The 18704-nt window shown below is 36.8% G+C and overlaps 1 protein-coding gene across 2 annotated transcripts in view; it reads right to left on the reverse strand.

Moving 5' to 3' along the window:
• The window catches only part of LOC110113067 (ubiquitin-conjugating enzyme E2-17 kDa), a 58729-nt gene extending 40240 nt beyond the window's left edge, over positions 1-18489 (reverse strand). Inside the window, exons 1-2 of one of the 2 annotated variants that reach the window (XM_020845488.2) lie at positions 18336-18489; positions 18130-18213 (exon numbers count right to left, since the gene is read on the reverse strand). In XM_020845488.2, the coding sequence (XP_020701147.1) occupies positions 18130-18199 (70 nt within the window). In that variant the 5' untranslated portion in view covers positions 18200-18213; positions 18336-18489. The remainder of the gene's footprint in view (positions 1-18129; positions 18214-18335) is intronic. The other variant, XM_020845489.2, reaches the window with a different exon arrangement.
• Between the last annotated feature and the right edge of the window lie 215 nt (positions 18490-18704).

Genomic DNA, 18704 nt, shown 5'->3' on the forward strand with positions numbered 1-18704 from the left:
AAAAGCTAAATGACATCCGGCAACGCTATTCCACGTATGACAAAGAGTTATATGTTGGGATCCAATCCCTTTGATATTGGCTATACTACTTGCCCCCGCAAGAGTTCGTCATCTTTTCGGATCACGAGGCTCTACGCTATATCAATTCCCAGAAGAAATTGAATGCACGTCACAGTTAATATGTAGAATTCTTACAGGAGTACACTTATATCCTTAGACTCAAAGCGGGATTTGAAAACAAAGCTGTCGATGCCCTCAGTCGTCGTATGATGGCTACTACTAAAATGAGGACAAAAGTCAACGGATTTGAGCAAGTAACTGAAGACTATTTGGAATGCCCTAACTATAAGGAGATTTACTCCCTTTTGTCCACAAATAACACACGCCTTGTGGATGATTTTCTCTTAGAGAATGGCTACCTTTTTAAAGTTCAGAAACTTTGCATCCCTAACACTTCCCTTATAGAATTCCTTGTTTGAGAACTTCATGTCGGAGGTCTCACCGAATACTTCGATCGAGATAAAACCATGGAGGCAGTAGATTGCCGCTTCTTTTGGTCCAACCTCAAGAAAGATGTGGGCAAAATGGTCAGTAGGTGCCACATTTTCCAATTGGCCAAACAGCGTAAGCAAAACACTGGTCTCTACACTCCTTTGCCTGTTCCCAACTGTCCGTGGCAAGATGTTAGCATGGACTTCGTCCTATGTATGCCCAAAACTTTTCGTAGGAATGATGTCATATGTGTTGTAGTTAATCGCTTCTCCAAGATGGCACATTTCCTGCCTTGCTCTAGGACATTTGATGCCTCACATATCGTCAAACTTTATTTTAACAAGGTCGTTAGAATCCACAATTTACCCAAAACCATTGTAACTGATAGGGATGTTAAGTTCACTAATTACTTCTGGAAAACTCTCTGAATGAAAATGAACAATTCTCCGCAACCTTTCATCACCAAACTGATGGTCAAACTGAAGTGGTCAATAGGAGTTTAGGTAATTTGTTAAGGTCCCTAGTAGGTGAACACATTAAAGATTAGGATTCCAAACTCCCCACAAGCGAAATTTGCCAACAATAATTCAAAAAACAGCACCACAGGCTTAAGCCCTGCTGAAATTGTTTATGGGTACAAACCTAGACAACTTTTAGATCTCATACATATGTGTTTTAAGTATAGGATTTCTGAGTCTGCATCCTCATTTGCATTGCATTTGCATGAACTATATAAGTAAATTGCATGTCGAATTGAACAGATAAATATTAATTATAAACTTCATGCTAATCTTAAACGAATATTTAAAATTTGTAAGGTTGGTGATTCAGTGATGGTGTGGATTCATCCAGAACGGTTCCTATAAGGAACTGTTAAGAAGTTACATGCTAAAAGTGCGGGACCATTCAAAATAGTTAAGAAAATCAATGACAATACTTACGTGGTGGATCTGCCATCAAATTTCAATATTAATCCCTCTTTTAACATAAAAAATTTAATAACTTATGAGGGTCCAGAGTTTAACTCCCCAAAGCCACTGCAAAATTACCTAGTGTGACTCCACCTTTTGAGAAACCAAGCCTACCATCACTCCCAAATATTCCCAAAATACCTACGGCGGAGAAGGTTGACATGATCCTGAGTGATTATATCATTTCCACAAAAGTGGGTGGACGAAGAAGGTAATTGATTAGGTCGAGAGGTAAGCCAAAGTCAGAGGACATCTGGCTAGAGCGCGAGGAGCTTCAGAAGATTGATACAGATGCATTAGAGATTTATGAGAGTACCCAGGACGCGTACTCGACAGAGTCGAGTCCTTTTCCACTCCGGGAGAATAATAAGGATATCCGACGATGGAGAGTCTACCAAAGGCATGGCCGATGATATATGGTCACAATTGCACCACTTTATTTTTTATTATCAATGTATTGGAATTAATTTATTTTTGTTATTATTGCATTTTTCATTTATACCCTCACTTGATGGCCTAGTCATATGTAAGCCCTAGAGGCATGTTGGTATTTTATTCCTTTTTATTGTATGAGGCTGTTTAAAAGTCACTTTCTCCTCTTTTGAGCTTAATGATGATTATTACAAGAAATGTCTGCATTTGTGTGTATTGGGAGAGCTTGAGAGTTCTTGTAGAGATTGAAGTCCCTATGAGAGGGCATCGCAATACCCACCAACTGCAGGAAGCGTCCAAGTTCGTGGTTGATTTACTCTTTTCCCTTCCTTCCCTCTTCCCCAAAAACCGACGGCCATCCCCACCACCAACATAACCCCGACCGGCCACACCAACTCCCACCTCCAACCCACTGACCTCCCTCTCTTCCTAGCCGCCGAGTTCCTCTTCCCCCCCCCCCAAATCTTTTTTTCCCTCCTAAAATTATTCTTTCCTAAATTAAGTTGTTTTAATTATGTTAAGTTTTTTAATTGAAAATTCAAACGTATTTGAAATTTCAAATTCGTGCCTAAATTATTTAGTTTAATTTTGGAAAGTCTTCCCTCAACCAAGGATTGATTAAATCTGAAATTAATTTATAATCAATTTTAATTCCCACATTCATTAAATCTGAAAGTCTTCCCTCAACTCCCCTCCCTCTTTGTCCCCCCTCTCCCTTTTTAATTAATTAATTCTTTAATTGGGCTTCCAATTAGGGGAATTATTAACAAACCTCTCTCTCCTTCTTCCCTCTCTCCTATCTAATTAACACATCCAATTAAATACCAACCAATCACGCCCAATCAAGTTTGATTTGGCCCACCCCCCCCCCCCCCCCCCCTTCCCCAATAAATAAGGAATTTTAAAACTCAAATTTCCCTCCCCTTTTCTCCACCAAATTTGAACCAAAATTCCCTAATTTCCCCAAGCTTGGTCGGCCCCTTCCTCCTTGGAATTAACTCTTTTTCCCCTCCACCAATATTGATCCCAAAGGGATTTCCACTTAGTCAATTGTTGTCCAAATTTCCTGGATATACCAGAATTGTTGTCTTGAAAGTCCAACCTCGGTTACTTGCTATTCCAACATCTGGGGATCCGTTGTGTGCTATCTAGAATGTCCCGGTTGTTGTCCTGAAGATTCCATATGGCTGACCTCACGCAGAACTTCCTCAAAATCGACCGCCAAGACTCCTGATCTTCCTCCACGCACTTCAAATCAAGCCAAATAACTTGACGAAGGTGAACTCTTCCTCCAAATTTTGTATCTTCCTGATTGCTCTCAATTGTGATCATAATTGATTCACAAATATTGTGTAAACTCCCTCTGCTAAGCCTAGTAATCTAGAGAGTGAGTGAGCTAACTCACATGGTTCCTACTCTTAATTGAGTTGTAGTACCTTAAAAGCGCAAGTGGGTGTGAGGTGCCCAAATTTGTGAGTTTGCGTGCCGGGGAGGTAAGATATGCATTTTTTAGTACAATATGCAAGTTGATTGAGTGTTATCGATATACAAGCATTTCAATTAATTGTGGGTGATATGTGTTTTTAATTTTTTATACTCTTATCTAGTGGGGATTAGCAGAAATTATGATCCATGCAACCATTCCACTTGTAATTTCCCGTAATCAATAATTTTCTTATATGATGTTGCTATGTATAAATCTATCATACGATGCTGCTACATATAATTCTATCATGCAATGCTACATAACATATGGTTCATAGTCATACCTGCTTATATGCTGATACACCTGACAACCATATCTATTTGTATACATATGCATGTTTATATATATATATATAGTCAAGTGTCTCACAATCTAAAAGGGAAAATGCAATGATCAGATAGAATTTGTCATGTTAGATGATAAGTGGATGGGCAATGCGACCCTGATGGCAGTCGACTTAGTAGAGGTAGTGCGACCTCGATATGATATGATGTCTACGGGCAATAGAGGCAGAGCGACCTCATGTGCCTACAAGATGCAGGCTTAAACCTAAACATCTAGTCATGATATCTTTTAAGGTTGAAAAAGAGTATTATGAGATGAGCTAAAATTTATTTATTATTACCTATAATATGTATGATGTATTGTTTGGAAAATAATTAAAAATATAGGATTTACTGGCATTATAGTATTTCATGTTAAATGCCACTAACGTAATGTAATGATATTAATATAATATTCTACATAACTCTCATCAGTAGTAGCATTTTCACTTGTTACGTTATAATCTATAGTGCAGCATTGCTAGTAAAAGATAATATACAGTTTTCTTTTTTTTTCTTACATTTGCTTGTTGTTACACATGTAAGTATTTCTTTTCCTATACTTGAATACTATATTAGAGGTGCATATATTTATGGGTTAGTGGTCCATTAATAGTAAAAGTTTTGATTTTTGTTTGTAGATACTGTGTAAATTAAAGTTTTTTTGGAAAAAAATTTGGACTACTTCTGCTTTTACTAGATGTTTTAGGTTATGATGTCTTTTATAATACTTCAATTTCATGAGCTTGAATTGTTTTGAAGTATAAATGGAATACTAAATGTTTTCCAATAATTTCAATTACAGCCTATGATGCCTGGTTGGAATAGGGTTAACTTGGGGTAGAGTGGGGTGTGAAAGAATGTAGTATCAGAGCAAGCTTTAAAGGTCAGGCAAATTTAAGGAAGCAAAATCTGATTTAATGTTTAAGGTAAAATGATTTAATATGATTTAAATTCCTACAGAGAATCGGTGGGTTTAGTTTGTTTAAGATGGAATTTGATTACTATGTGAGGACAATGTACTAGGTAAACTATGAACGTCTAACTTAAACCCTAGCAGGACCTTCTACTTGTAATTGATTTTTATTTGTGTTTGAGTGCCCGTTTGAGATATGATCTAGTATTGAATGTAATGATCTTCATTTTGTACCAGGGGTTCTGGCCAAAAGAGTTCATGAGGGAACTAATGGATGGTTGACACAACCTAGCTGAATACTAGAAGGTACTGAGAATGTTGTGCCAGCTGAGAGCGGTGAACCTAAGGCAAAGAATACACCTACAGCGCTTGATCCTGCATCACTGATGTTAGGGATGATGATGCAGATGCAAATGATGCAAATTATGAAACAGATGAGGGAGAAAATGTAGTCCTTAGCTGAGTCAGCTGGACCTATTGCAATAGTTGTATCGCCGCTAGTAGCTATGTTAGTAGCATCTACCATTCCTAGCAGCATAACCAATATTCATTTGAGTGTGGAGATAGATAAGCATCAAAAGCAATTTTAGAATTTGAAGCCACCTCTATTTAAAGGAGTGGATGCTAGAGTTGTTGAAGACTAGGTAATCAAGATTGAAAAGATCTTAAATGAAATTAAATGCCTAAATGCAAGAAGGGTGCCCTTAGTGTTCTTTGTATTAGAGGGGGAAGTAGAAAGGTGGTGGAGAGGTCAGCATTTAGAGAAATTTGATTGTACACGTGAAGAGTTTATCTCTTGGGCGAAGTTCGAACAACTGTTCTTTTTTTTTGAAGAATTGCAACAAATTGCATTAAGAACAAAGAACTAATTACAAGTAATAAAAGGATCACATTCCTCCTTGATTAAGTTCAACAACAAGGAAGGAATGTTCTCAAAAGAAAAGCTATCAAAAAAGAAACTACTTTCCAATGCCATAGTAGCACAACAATTAGCTACTTTATTACAACTTCTATAGGCATGATGGAAAACAACTTTATTGAAGCCATTTAAGAAACATAAATCCTTTGCCGGCCACTTATCCACATACCATTTATTCTTCTTGAAAGAGTCTTGAATGAATTTGATAATGTTGGTATTATCACTCTCAATAATCACCCATTTGCATTCCAACATCCAGCTTCTAAGGAATTCCCTCACCGTAAAAACAGCTTCTAGCTCAAGCTGAGCAATATCCCAATGTACTTTATTCTTCCCAAATGCACTGATAAACCTGCCTTTGTGGTCTCTAAAAACGCCACCAATTCCAGCAAGATTGGAACTAAGCAATGAAGCATCCACATTAATCTTAATCCAATCTTTCGGTGGAGGGCACCAAGTAATTTGAGACTCCCTAAGGAGATTAGTACCCAAGCTAGTAAGATATGGACTAGATTTGGAAATAGCTAAGAACAAAACATTAGAAGCAACCATAGAACACGACAAAGCAGCCTTACCGTGCTTGACATCATTCCGATTCTTCCAAGAGAGGTAAACTATGGTGCAGTAAATTTTGACAATCCCAGAGTTACGGGCTGTTAGCTTCTTTAACTCCTATAAACAGCGATCCAGAGAATGGAAAACAGGGATATGAATACCCCATTCAAGCATCTTCACAATGACTTCAACCATATATTTGCAATGAACCATGATATGTTCATACGTTTCATTTGATTGGCAGCCTCTAGCACATAGAGCATTCTCAGAAATCCTGCGGTTCTTAAGAAACACATTGGTTGGAATTGTTGATTTACCAAGCCTCCACCAGAAGATTTCCACCTTCTTGTTAAGCTTAAGTTTCTGCACCCATCTATAGTAATCATCATCCTCCAATGTACATTTGTTGAACAGCAATTGCTCATACACCAAAGCAGAAACTATTTTACCCGAACACAGTTTCAACAACTCCACCCGATCCTCCTCTTCATAATCAATATGGATTTGACTAATCAATAAGATTAGATCAGGATGAAAGGCCCTTTGTAGCACCGTAAAATTCCATTCACCATTACTTAACAAAAGCTGATGAACATAGACCCCATCCAGAAAATCACAATCAACATATGTTGGCCACCGGTTGATGCATTTATCAAGCAACCATGCATCATTCAAGACATTAATCTTGTCACCCTTGCCCACTTTCCATCTAACAGCATTTTTCAAATGTCTTCCACCATCCAACAGAATTTGCCAAGCACTAGAAGTAATCTTCCTTTGGGCACCCATTCATAACATCACTACCATATTTAAATTTCATTGTTCGATGAAACAACGAATTCGGCTTCTGCATAAAGTTCCAAGCCAATTTAGATCTTAGTGATCCAATTCTGAGTAAAGGAGAGTGCAAACCCAGCCCTCCCATACTTCTTGGTTTGCAAATTTCTCCCCAAGCAACATAGTGCATACCATTGGTCCCATCAATTTTATGCCAAATGAAATTTCTACAAAGTTTTTCCAACTCATATAACACCCTTTTAGGAACCAAAGAATGAGTAATTAAGTAATTTGGCATAGAAAGCAAAGAGCTTTCAATGAGAGTGAGCTTACCTCCCATTAACAAAGATTTCTTACCCCAAGCATTGAGTCTATCCATGACATTACTCAAAAGTTCTTGAAAGTCAGCCATCTTGAGTCTACTAAGAGAGATCTTCACACCCAAGTAATTCATCTCCTTGACCACTTTGAAGCCAAGTACTCTAGCAATCTTCTTCTTCATAGGGTAACTAACCACCTTGCCGAAAATATCTGTGATTTGCTGAAATTAACTCTTTGACCAGTCCGCTTACAGAAGTCCTCCACAATGATCTTCAATACATTAGCTAAGGCAATGGAAGCATGTGAAAAAATTAACACATCATCTGCATAAAGGAGATGTGTGATCTTTGGACCTCTAGGGGAAATATGAATGTCAAGAGTCTGCCCCCTTTGCTCAAGTGAGTTGGACATGAGTTGAGAGCACAAAATGAAAAGGTAAGGTGAAAGTGGGCACCCTTGCCGGAATCCACTTTGAGCATTAATCCACTTAGAATTCTTTCCATTGATGATAATAGAAAACCTCACATCTACAACATAATCCATGAGAAGGTTAGAGAAATCAGTAGGAAAACCATACCAATTAAGAATTTGACGAAGAGTTGTCAATCCCATGCTATCATATGCTTGCTCCATATCCAATTTTATAGCCATCAACCCCTTTCTTATTTTTAGAAATTTTGAATGTGTGAACAATCTCCTGAGCCAAAAGGCAATGTTCTGAAATAGATCTTCCACGAATGAACACCATTTGCTCTTCAGAAATCATCTTGGAAAAAACCTTCATCAATCTGTTAACTAACATGGTAGCCACAATCTTATAATTAGTCTGACAAAGGCTGATAGGCCTATAGTTAGATGGAATCAGAGGGTTCTTTACTTTAGAAATCAAGACGATCAAAGTATCCTTCCACTCCCTATTCATATGGCTGGACTTGAAAAAACAATTGACAGCATTCCATAAAGTCTCCCAAACAATACTCCAATAACTCTTGTAAAAAGAAGATGTAACACCATCCATACCTGGTGACTTATTGTTCCCTTGCTGGAAGACCGAAAACTGCAGCTCATTCACAGAAAAATCAGCATTAAGCAAAGCCATCTCCTCTGTTGTTACCTTCTGGTTTTCTGAAGCCAGCAGCCAGCCCGTCAATTCACAATTCCTGTATTTCCATTTCTTCTCAAAAAATTGTATGAAGACCTTCTCAATTTGATCATCCTCCTCTTGCAATTTATTAAACACATCTTTAATTTGATTAACCCGGTTTCCATTTCTTCTAGCCGTGGCAAAATTATGAAAAAGTTTTGAGTTTGTATCTCCTTCCTCATGCCACCTTGCTTTGGCCCTTTGATTCCACCAAGTAGACAATCTTCTCAATGTGACATCGTGCACTTTGTTTCTAAGCAAAAAAAGGTCTTCAACTGACCAATTATCACCCAAAGCTTCCTTGTTCTGAAGTTCTAGGATTTCCTTTTTCAACTTTTCCTTAAACATATTCAAATCTTTGCATTTATTTTTATTCCAAAAAAATAGTGCTTTTAAGACTCGGCTAAGCTTCCTTTGCAAGATCATATACTCATCACCAAAGTCATTCTTCTTCCAAGAGTGAAATACAACACTCTTAGCTGCTGGGTAAGATCTCCAAGTATCCTCAAACTTGATGGCCTTAGACTTGAACCGCACCCTTTCATCCAACTTAAGAACAATTGGACTATGGTCAGAAGCCACTCTTGCAAGATGCCTAGTAGTAGCTAAAGGAAGCTTCTAAAAAGCAACCGAGTTCAACAAACATCTGTCCAACCTCTCCCATATCCGAGAGGCTCCCTCTTTATTGTTACACCAAGTAAACCTTGGTTCAATACTTCCAACATCATGAAAATCTGAATTCATCATAAAGCATTTCATCTCCCTAGGTCCTTTAGAAAACAAGAACCTCTTACCTCCTCTCTTCTCCTCCTTATTCAGGATACAATTAAAATCCCCGCCAATAATGGAAGGAATTGAATCCTCCATACATTTCTCAAGTTGACTCCAAAGACTTCCCCTCTCCTTACAGCATCTGCTCCCATACACCGTGGCAACTTTCCAAGTTCCCAAGTTAGGAACTGAGAGATCACCAACAATAACTTGTGAAGAAGTCTCCTTAACATCAAATGACACCAACTTCATGTTCCATAACACCAAAATACCTCCTGAGGTACCAACAGAAGGGTAATGAAAATACTCCCAATCATTCCCAATTAGACAATCAACCTCCCTTCTATCAATGCTAGATAGCTTAGTCTCCATGAGCCCAATAAAGAACACATCCTGGTCTCTAACAATTTCCTTTAAGTATAAGAAAGCCTCTTTTTACCTGGCCCCCCTACAATTCCAAAATAAGATGGACGACATTTAAACAAGTGCAGAGGATCTCTCCCCATTAATGGAATTCAACCTTCCATCCCTCTTCTTCTTTTTATAATTAGGTTCAACTGGCCCCAACGATCTCAATTCTTTGGCTAGCTTAATCTTGGCAGCACCACTATGAGAACCCCGACTAATGTGACTGACGTCTGGATCAACTATATCGATGCCCCTTTCCAATGCTTTGTCATTTCCTTCATGATTTCCAATACCTCCTTCTTCATTATTCTCAATCAAATCAGCAAACCTGTTGGTTAAGTGAATTTCTATCTCCTTTACACCAGCAACTTCCTCAGCATCTGAACATTTTCCTGGAGCCAGGACAGATTTTTCTACAGCAGCAACTGCCTCTTCCATCAGCTGAACTTCCTCCTGCATAGTAGCCTTTTGGTTATTATTTCCCCTGCTATCAGTGTTAATCCCATTGCCAATCACTCCTCTACCAGCAACATTGTCTCTGTTAAATCGTCTGTTCTTGAAATGAACATGAATCCACGGGCCATATTCAGAACTGACCACAAAAGGCTTACTGTCAGGCACAGCCTTCTTACTTTCCTCAGTAACTGCATCCGTCTTCGTCATTGTTTGATCGTGAATCCCAACAGTTACATTTTCCGGACAAGCCTTCCTGTCATGACCCACTCTACCACATTGATAGCAAAGAAGATCAATTTTCTCATACTCCACCCGTTGGAAGAATCTCCCAGTTGAGCCTTCTACCCAAACACCATTCGGTAGCTTTTTCTCCAGATCGATCCTTACACAGACACGAGCAAACTCTCATTTACCCCAGCGAAGAGTATTGTCATCTATGTACATTGGTGACCCAAAGCAAGAAGAAATTCTAGCTATATTGTCCTCATCCTAGCAGTACAGTGGCAAGCACGAGAATCTAATCCAGACGGGAGAGGAAATTCCCTTAAACGAATTCGGATCAAAAGCAGGGGACCATCTATCCATGCCGACAATGAATCCACTCACGTACCAAGGTCCGCCATTCAGAATTTCTTCTACCACCTCACTCGTCTTAAAAGAACACAAAATCCAGCTCATACCAATTGACGTCAAGTGAAATCCACTGTATTTGCTCCATTGCCTTCTCAGTTCTAAGCTGCAAACAGAGAACGGCACATTGTTTCCCAAAACTTTAATTACTATCGAGTTCTTCACAATTTGTGAATTCTTCACCTCCATATTTGCGTTTAGCCTGACAGCAATACCATCTTCAAAAAATTCAACTTGATCCCTGTTAACCGCTATCTTGATATGCTTCGGCTTCGACCAAGCCTCAGCAACCTCACCAATACCCCCCTTTCTGGAGTTATCATTCAAATTGGTCTTCGAGACTCCAATACTCATCAAATCCTTCACAGGATCCTTAGCATGATCCAAATTATCATCAACCTTCTGACCCTCCACAGAAATCAGGTCATTTGCAATATTACGACCCTTATGCGCATCAAGAACCCCAGAAAACTTATTCACCCGTAGAATTAAATCATCCGAAGCCGAAGATTCAAGAATTGCCAAACATGGATTTCTCTTCAGATCCTTATTCTTCTTTACATCCATATCCACCACGATAACATTCTTCCCCTTGCCCTCAACAAGACCTTGACAGCTCGGAGGTCTTACCCCTTCTCTAATCACAATGCCATTCGATACTCTACCATTGGTATGTAGAGAACCATAGGGTCGCGGAGCATTCATGACACCGGCAAAGAAACGCCGGCGATCATCCGGCGCCTACTCCACCGACCGCGGAAAGCCCGCGCAAAACCAAATTCGAACCAGACGGCGAACGTTCTCTTTCTAAAATTCTGCTAAAAAACCAATTTTTGAAAAGATAACTTTTTCAAAGAAATGTTCGAACAAGTGTTCAGAGATTAGTATATTTCTCCTTTTGTCCGACAGGCTATGCATGAAAGTTTTGTGAATCTGATTCAGGGAGCCAAGACAATACTTCAATATGAGATAGAACTTACATCTTTATCAAGATATGCTCCTCAACTCATCAGTACTCCAATGGAGAAATATTACAGGCCTAAAGGGTTTGAGAGATCAAATGTGGTAGCTTCTTATTCCTTTATGCATCAAGGATTTTTTGAGTTGGTTGAGAGTGCTCAAGTAATGGATAGAGATTTGGAAACAGTGAATCAAAAATGGGAGAGAGGTGGTCATATGAGAAATTGGGATGGTAGAAGAGGACAGTTTAAGAAACAAAAAATTATTCAGGGAGAATTGATCAAAAATTTGGAATACTTATTATATGTGAATATATATATATATATATATCAACAAATTTCATTTAAATTAAACGTGTTTTTTATCTTTATTTTTTCTAATCCTATGAATGAATTATTCTTCATGCAATATTAAGTTTACTACATTAAATTAATATCATCTTTTCATTTCAGCACTTTTATAAAGTTTCATTAATTTACGCTTAATATGTCTTCAAAAAAATCTAGTTAATCAACAAAAATCTCAGGGCAATATTTGAATTGAAATTTTCTAAAATCAAATTGAAGATCATTTGAAGTCAACTTTCAATAGTCTAATAGTCAAACTAAACTTCTCAACAAGATGAGCTCATTAACATCACAAGAACTAAACTTCTCAACAAGATGAGCTCATTAACATCACAAGTGATATGACATAGAGTTCAAATGAACTCATATTAAGCACATGAGGCATATTTAAAAGCTTGAGGATATCAAGTTAAGGACAAGTGATCTCCAAATCTTATGTGCTTATTGTCAAATCAAACTTCTCAATGAGAAGAATCTAACAAGCCTAAAATTATTTTACGCTTGCAAGATTAAGACACTCAAATATCAGATAAACGATCTATATTTACGGGGATCAGTATAGGCATCCATATGCATAGAATGGAAGAACTTGGTTCAAATCCTTCAACTCTTATGAAAAATTGGATGATAAAGAGCAAAATTACAATATAATAGAGTTCTGCCACCACAAAATCAAAAATTGTTTGAGACTAATCCATTTGATACCACTCAGGAAGTACCTCCTAATACAATAACTCCCCCTCCATCATAGCCTCATAAAGTTCTCTCAAGCATTGCTAACTCAACTCGTCATTCTTGTGTTGCTGAATCAACCCATAATCATCTACCAACCATGGAGGATTTAAATCAAAATTTCCTTATTGACACTTCTTGTAATATTATAAGAGATGAGTTGCAATGTCTTATTCAAGAGGAATATCCTTCGAGCGAATGAAATAAACTTACCCATCACTATAACTTTCAAGGGTCTTCCTCTGTCTGATACAATTCTCCGACATCTTATTTTAATCGAGTTTAAATTGCTCGCAATTAATTCATGTGAGACTTCTAACCACTAAGCATATTGTCCACCACAGGACTATCATGCACATTCATCAAGGTTCTAATTATCAGATCTTCTTTACAACTCTTAAAGAACAATCTCACACATAATTATACTCTCTTTTGGAGAGTAGTTCATACTTTTATCGATCTATCTAGACTTCTTGTTAAATCATATTTGTCAACGGCGAATGGCGTGCCCCATGGAGCCATGGCGCATAGCGAACGGTGCGGTGAACATCATTTTGAAACAACAACAACAACAACAACATCAAGCCTTTATCCCACTACGTGGGGTCAGCTACATGAATACTTTTTCTCCATTGTGTCCTATTAAAAGTCAAATTCTCGTTTAAATCTAATAAAGAAAGGTCATTCCTAATATTTTCTAACCAAGTCTTTTTAGGTCTACCCCTACTTTTCTTAACACAAGTCAAATCTAATACCTCTACTCGTACCAGTATCTTTAAGTCATTCCAAAAATTTAATTTCGAACTCATATGCAAACCTACTTGAGGAGCATAAGCATTTATAATATTAACAATCTTATCCTCAACAACAATCTTTAAAGCTATAATTATATCTCTAATATTATTAATTTTTATAACATTATCCTTTAAACTCTTATCTATAATAACACCTACACCATTTCTAGTACGACTCCTATCCGAATACCAAAGTTTAAATCCTAAACTATCAATTTCCTTAGCCTTCTCTCCAACCCACTTAGTTTCCTGAATGCACAAAATATTTAACTTCCTATGAATCATAATATCTATTAAATCTATTAATTTTCCTATAAGGGAACCTATATTCCAAGTTCCTATCCTAATTTTAGTTTCAAAGACTAGCTTCTTTGCCCACATCCTTCCTTGATGTGGGAACCCTTACCTATTTAACACTGCACCCAGGCGCCGGTGCAGCGGCCCTTGCACACTTGTCACTGTATTCAAGCCCTTAAACACCATTTTGAACATAGCAAAAAATAAAAAATAATTATAAAAATCATTATATGGATCCTATTTTAATGTATCAATCAAGTTGGGTAAGGCTTGGTTGAATATATTTATAGTCCAAAGTCCAAATCATTAAAGTGAGCATCAAGTTTATCCAAAATTTCAACTAAAATAAAATTTAATAAAACCTAACTAAACTATTTTAATCATATCAAATAATTTTACAATTAATTATTACATTATTTTAGAAATTAAAATATATAAATATTTTAGATTATTTATAATTATATTAAAAAAATCATATTGCACGAGTCATACGCCATTGCGTCATGTGGCCATTACGCACACATGAAACAAATGGCGCGTGCCAACTTGAACATGTGCGCCACGCCATGTAGCTAGCGTCGTAGGTGCGACACGCCGCGCCATGGTGCGCGCCAGTTTTGCACCATTGACAAGTATGTGTCGAATAGTTCATCGTAAACCAAAGACTTGAGGACTCCCATCTTTTTGGGATTTACTAAAATGAGAAAGAAACTTATAAGAAATATTTTTCAAATGATCTTTGCTGAAGAAAGCCAAATTTCAGAAGTGAATCCGAAGTTAATGCAAGGTGTATTTCCTGGAGATCTTCTCCCTGGATGTTTCTACTCCTTGATGCAAGAGACAACCTGCTCTTACACTAATCTTATTTATAGAGTAGAAGTACAAACAATTACCGAAAAGGTCATCAACACTTATCAAAAGCAATTTAAAAATCCTAAAACAAACATTAGAATTCATAATAAAAAAAGTTCATTAACCTCAATGAAAAAAAAAAGCAGGAGCACCTTGGAAATTAGAGGTGCCGTTATCAATAAATGTAGCCTAAGTAATTCACCATATAAACATATACAAGGCCAACATTCTAATAAAGATCCAAAATTTTGAGCACTTCATAAGGTATATGTTTTTTGCTGTTCTCTAAAGATCTCATGAGGCTAAAACCTTCAAAAGATACATATTTATCCCTTTCTTCAAAAATCATAAAAAGGATGCCAACCTCATAATATCAACATATATCAGAAATCTTAAAAAGTAAAATAAACCTAAAAAACTAAAATCCTCAGAGCGTACAAATTTCTTTGGTCCTCTAGGAATCTCAGAAGGCTAAAAAATTCAAAAGATATAGGTTTCTCCAACTTTCCAAAAGTCTTAGAATGCTAAAAACTTCAAAAGATACAAATTTGTATTCTCCCAAAACTCTTAAAAGGCTAAAAGCCTCAAAAGATATAGGTTTCTCCTTATCTGAAAAAAAAAAAAAATCTTGTAAGGCTAAATCCTCAGAAGATATACAACAACAAAAACATCAAGCCTTTGTCCCACTACGTGGAGTCGGCTACATGAATCTTTTTTCTCCATTGTTTCCTGTTAAAAGTCAAATTCTCGGAAGATCTATGTTCTTAAGAAAAAAATCAAAAGGTGCATCAAAAAGTCCTTATCAATAAAAAAAATTAGGTTTTATGTTTTAGCTGGGGGCAATATCTTCTAGCAAGACTTAAAATTTTCAAATATATCTAGAAAATATATAAAAACTTAAACTCTTCTAGGGAACAAATTCAAACAAATTTGTATTACTCTTACACAAATATTAAGAATTTATTACTTCCAACAGATTAACACGCTTAAAATATATCTTTCTAAGCTACATACAAAATTCAGATTTACATAATGATAACACAATCTTCTACATCAACTTTCAATGAACGCTCTCTCCCTCTTGAACTTTAATGCAATGGTGCAAATTTTATCTCATCCTCAACTCATCGTAAATAATTCCACTGGCTTCAATGTCAATGCTAGAGGTTGACATCAGCAATACTAACACCAAATATAAATATCAAGCTACTAATCAAACAATATTAATTAGAGTACTTTCTTCAACATCATCTTTGCATCATCACCGTTGCATCAAGTTTTAATAATAATTACCTCCCCATTACAGAGAAAACTAGAGCTTCAAAATGTGGTAAAAAATATTTCATAGCATAATCTCCTCAAATAAAAACAATCATCTTTTCTACAAGACAAAGCGGAGCTCGGCCATAGAGATTAAAAATCCTGAGTATCACACACAAATTCACTTAAAGAGTGCAATCAAAACCTATAAAGAAATTAAGAAATTTGAATTTTACCCCAACTCCGAAGATTAATTCATTATTCTTAGTGGAGAAACACTAAAGCATGTAAAAGGGATACATACCACCTACTAGGATATTATTTTAGTTAAACCTATGAAGGGAGAATTATACATCTAATATATAAGACAATGAAAAGCCTTTGTTAAGAAAAAGAATTGAGAAGTACAAGGAGAGGAGCAAATTTATCCCCAATGAGGTGGTAATTAAACAAAAAGGGGTAGAAGCGAAAGTTACAAATTTTGTAAATTTCCCAAAAAATCCTTAAAAAGAAGAAAAATAAAATAAATGAGATAGTAAAAATCCCTTGAGAAAAGAAAATTTTTAGAGAAAAAGAATAATAAAACTCAAATAAAGTTGAAAAAAGAAAAAGAAAAAATATATAGTTAAAACAAAAATCAATTTGACGCATCTTAATAAGCCCCCTCCCAAGGGAGGACCCGTGCCAATAGGCGCAAACTATAATGCACCGACACTTCTCATCATTGAGGTATGCAATGTTCAACACGTATCGAACATGACACACATTTGACACGCCTACAATACGTATCGAACACACTGAAGGCCTGTCCAATTAAAAAATATTGAAAATAAATTGGGTTACCATATCCGACACGTCTGTCTTAAATATTTTATGAAATTTTTTAATATAATTACTTATATTTCAATTTTTATTTCTTTAAAAAATAAAAAATAAAATTTTATTTCCTCTCAATAGTCCCAAATCAATTACCCGCACTCAATACCCCATTTTCCGAACATACAATTTTCATTTCTATCTGCAGATCGCAACTAGGGTTTCATAACGTCAGATGTCATCGCAACATCGATATCTGCACCATCACAACATCAATGTTTCAAAACCATCTAAAAATAAATGACACCAGTAATTTCTACACCCAAAATAATGCCCACGCATCATCTTGACATCTCATCTTTGACCAACGTCATATCAATATAGACAACCGACATTGTCTCGACATCCATATTTGATGGCCGACTCTTGATAGCATTGTTGTCTACCCTCTAGTCGCTTGAAATACGACATCGACGTCCAAATCTCAACTTCCTAATATTAATTATTTTAAGGACAAATCCAAATTAAATGATTTATTATTTCTCAATTTTTCTTAATATTTTGTTTACTCATTTTTCCTATATTTTAAATATTTCCTGTATTTAGTCCCAACATCAGATAGTTGAAAACATATTGGCATCAGGCTATCAAGTGGTTACCCCACACTAATAAGCTTGGGTTGAAAATGAGTTTATCCACTTGTGTACCTAGCCCAATTTCAGTACCCCTTTTCCCTACCCCCTTCACCTCTAACCCAACACTTAGTGCAGAGAAATAAGCCTGCGCATCACGCACAATGTGTAATTCTACACACTAAGAGCTATAAGTTCAAAACATACCTAATGACTTAGACACTACAGCTATGCGTTGAATACAAATTGATATGACAGTCCAAGATATTTGTAATACCAAAAGAATAAAATTGACTAATATTCAGCAGAAGGGTTCTTAGCATCCCTAAAGATAATCTCCAGACTACCTAGCAGAAACAGGTGTATATAAAATCACCTCGCCTGAAAAAAGAAATTCAAACGTTATCGAAACAAGAAGGCCCTGACAATGAGTTGACTCCTTGCTAAATTAGTGTAAACCTACCTCCAAAGGACATAACGCGACAGAAAGTTGCCAATACAATCGCTCCTGCACATAGCAGCCATGCACATACTGATAAAACCGACCCACAAAGAAAACTAAAAATTGATCGTATCACAAACCTATGCAGTCCAAACAGCGTCCAAAAAGCTGCTCAAATTCAACAGAATGATGTCAAAAGCCAAAAATCCATTTGTTAAAAGACAAAAAGAAACTTTGACAAAAAAGTTTAATCAAGGACCAAGAGATTCATATCTCAGAAGACAAGCTAGCGCTAACCCGTAATTAGACCTAAACAAACAAGAGAGAATTCATACGATATCACCTAAAATCAAACAACAACAGATCTATTATAATAAAGCTTCCTTTCCAAAAGACCTGCACTACACGACGTCGGAGGATCCTTCTGCAGATCCTTCAGCTCCTTCAAGATCCGCTTTGAAGCCATCGGCGAAGAAGTAACTATACAAACAAATATCGAAACAAACTATTAAGACATAGAAAAACAACAAAAGAACATATAACAAAATATAGACTGAAGAAAGGGAAAGAAAGGGCAAGAAAGAAAAGAGAGCAGCGTGCACCGAGATTTTTCCTGAAAGCTCTCCTGCAGGAAGAAGCTTGGCAGCGAGGATGGAGAAAAGGAGAGAGAAACTTGAAGCAGTCGCTTGCAATAAATAAGGGGAAAAAAGGTTTTAAAAAGAAAAGAGTAATTTAGTAGCAAAAACACGAAGGATTGGGAGGCGCAACGGATAGGAACGCCGCGAGGATTGACGGAGACAATCGTGCGCGGGATTAAGATTGGACGGCCTTGATCGTGTGATCTCTCGGATTTCCATTTATTGTTTTACAAAGTTCTACATGAGTCCTGGTTGGATACCATGCTTTACTCAGACAGGCGCCCACCCATGGTGATTTTCGAGATTCCTAACCCACCTATACCCATGCATTTT

Source organism: Dendrobium catenatum, unplaced genomic scaffold, assembly GCF_001605985.2.
Source record: "Dendrobium catenatum unplaced genomic scaffold, ASM160598v2 fragScaff_scaffold_1284, whole genome shotgun sequence".
NCBI lineage: Eukaryota > Viridiplantae > Streptophyta > Magnoliopsida > Asparagales > Orchidaceae > Dendrobium > Dendrobium catenatum.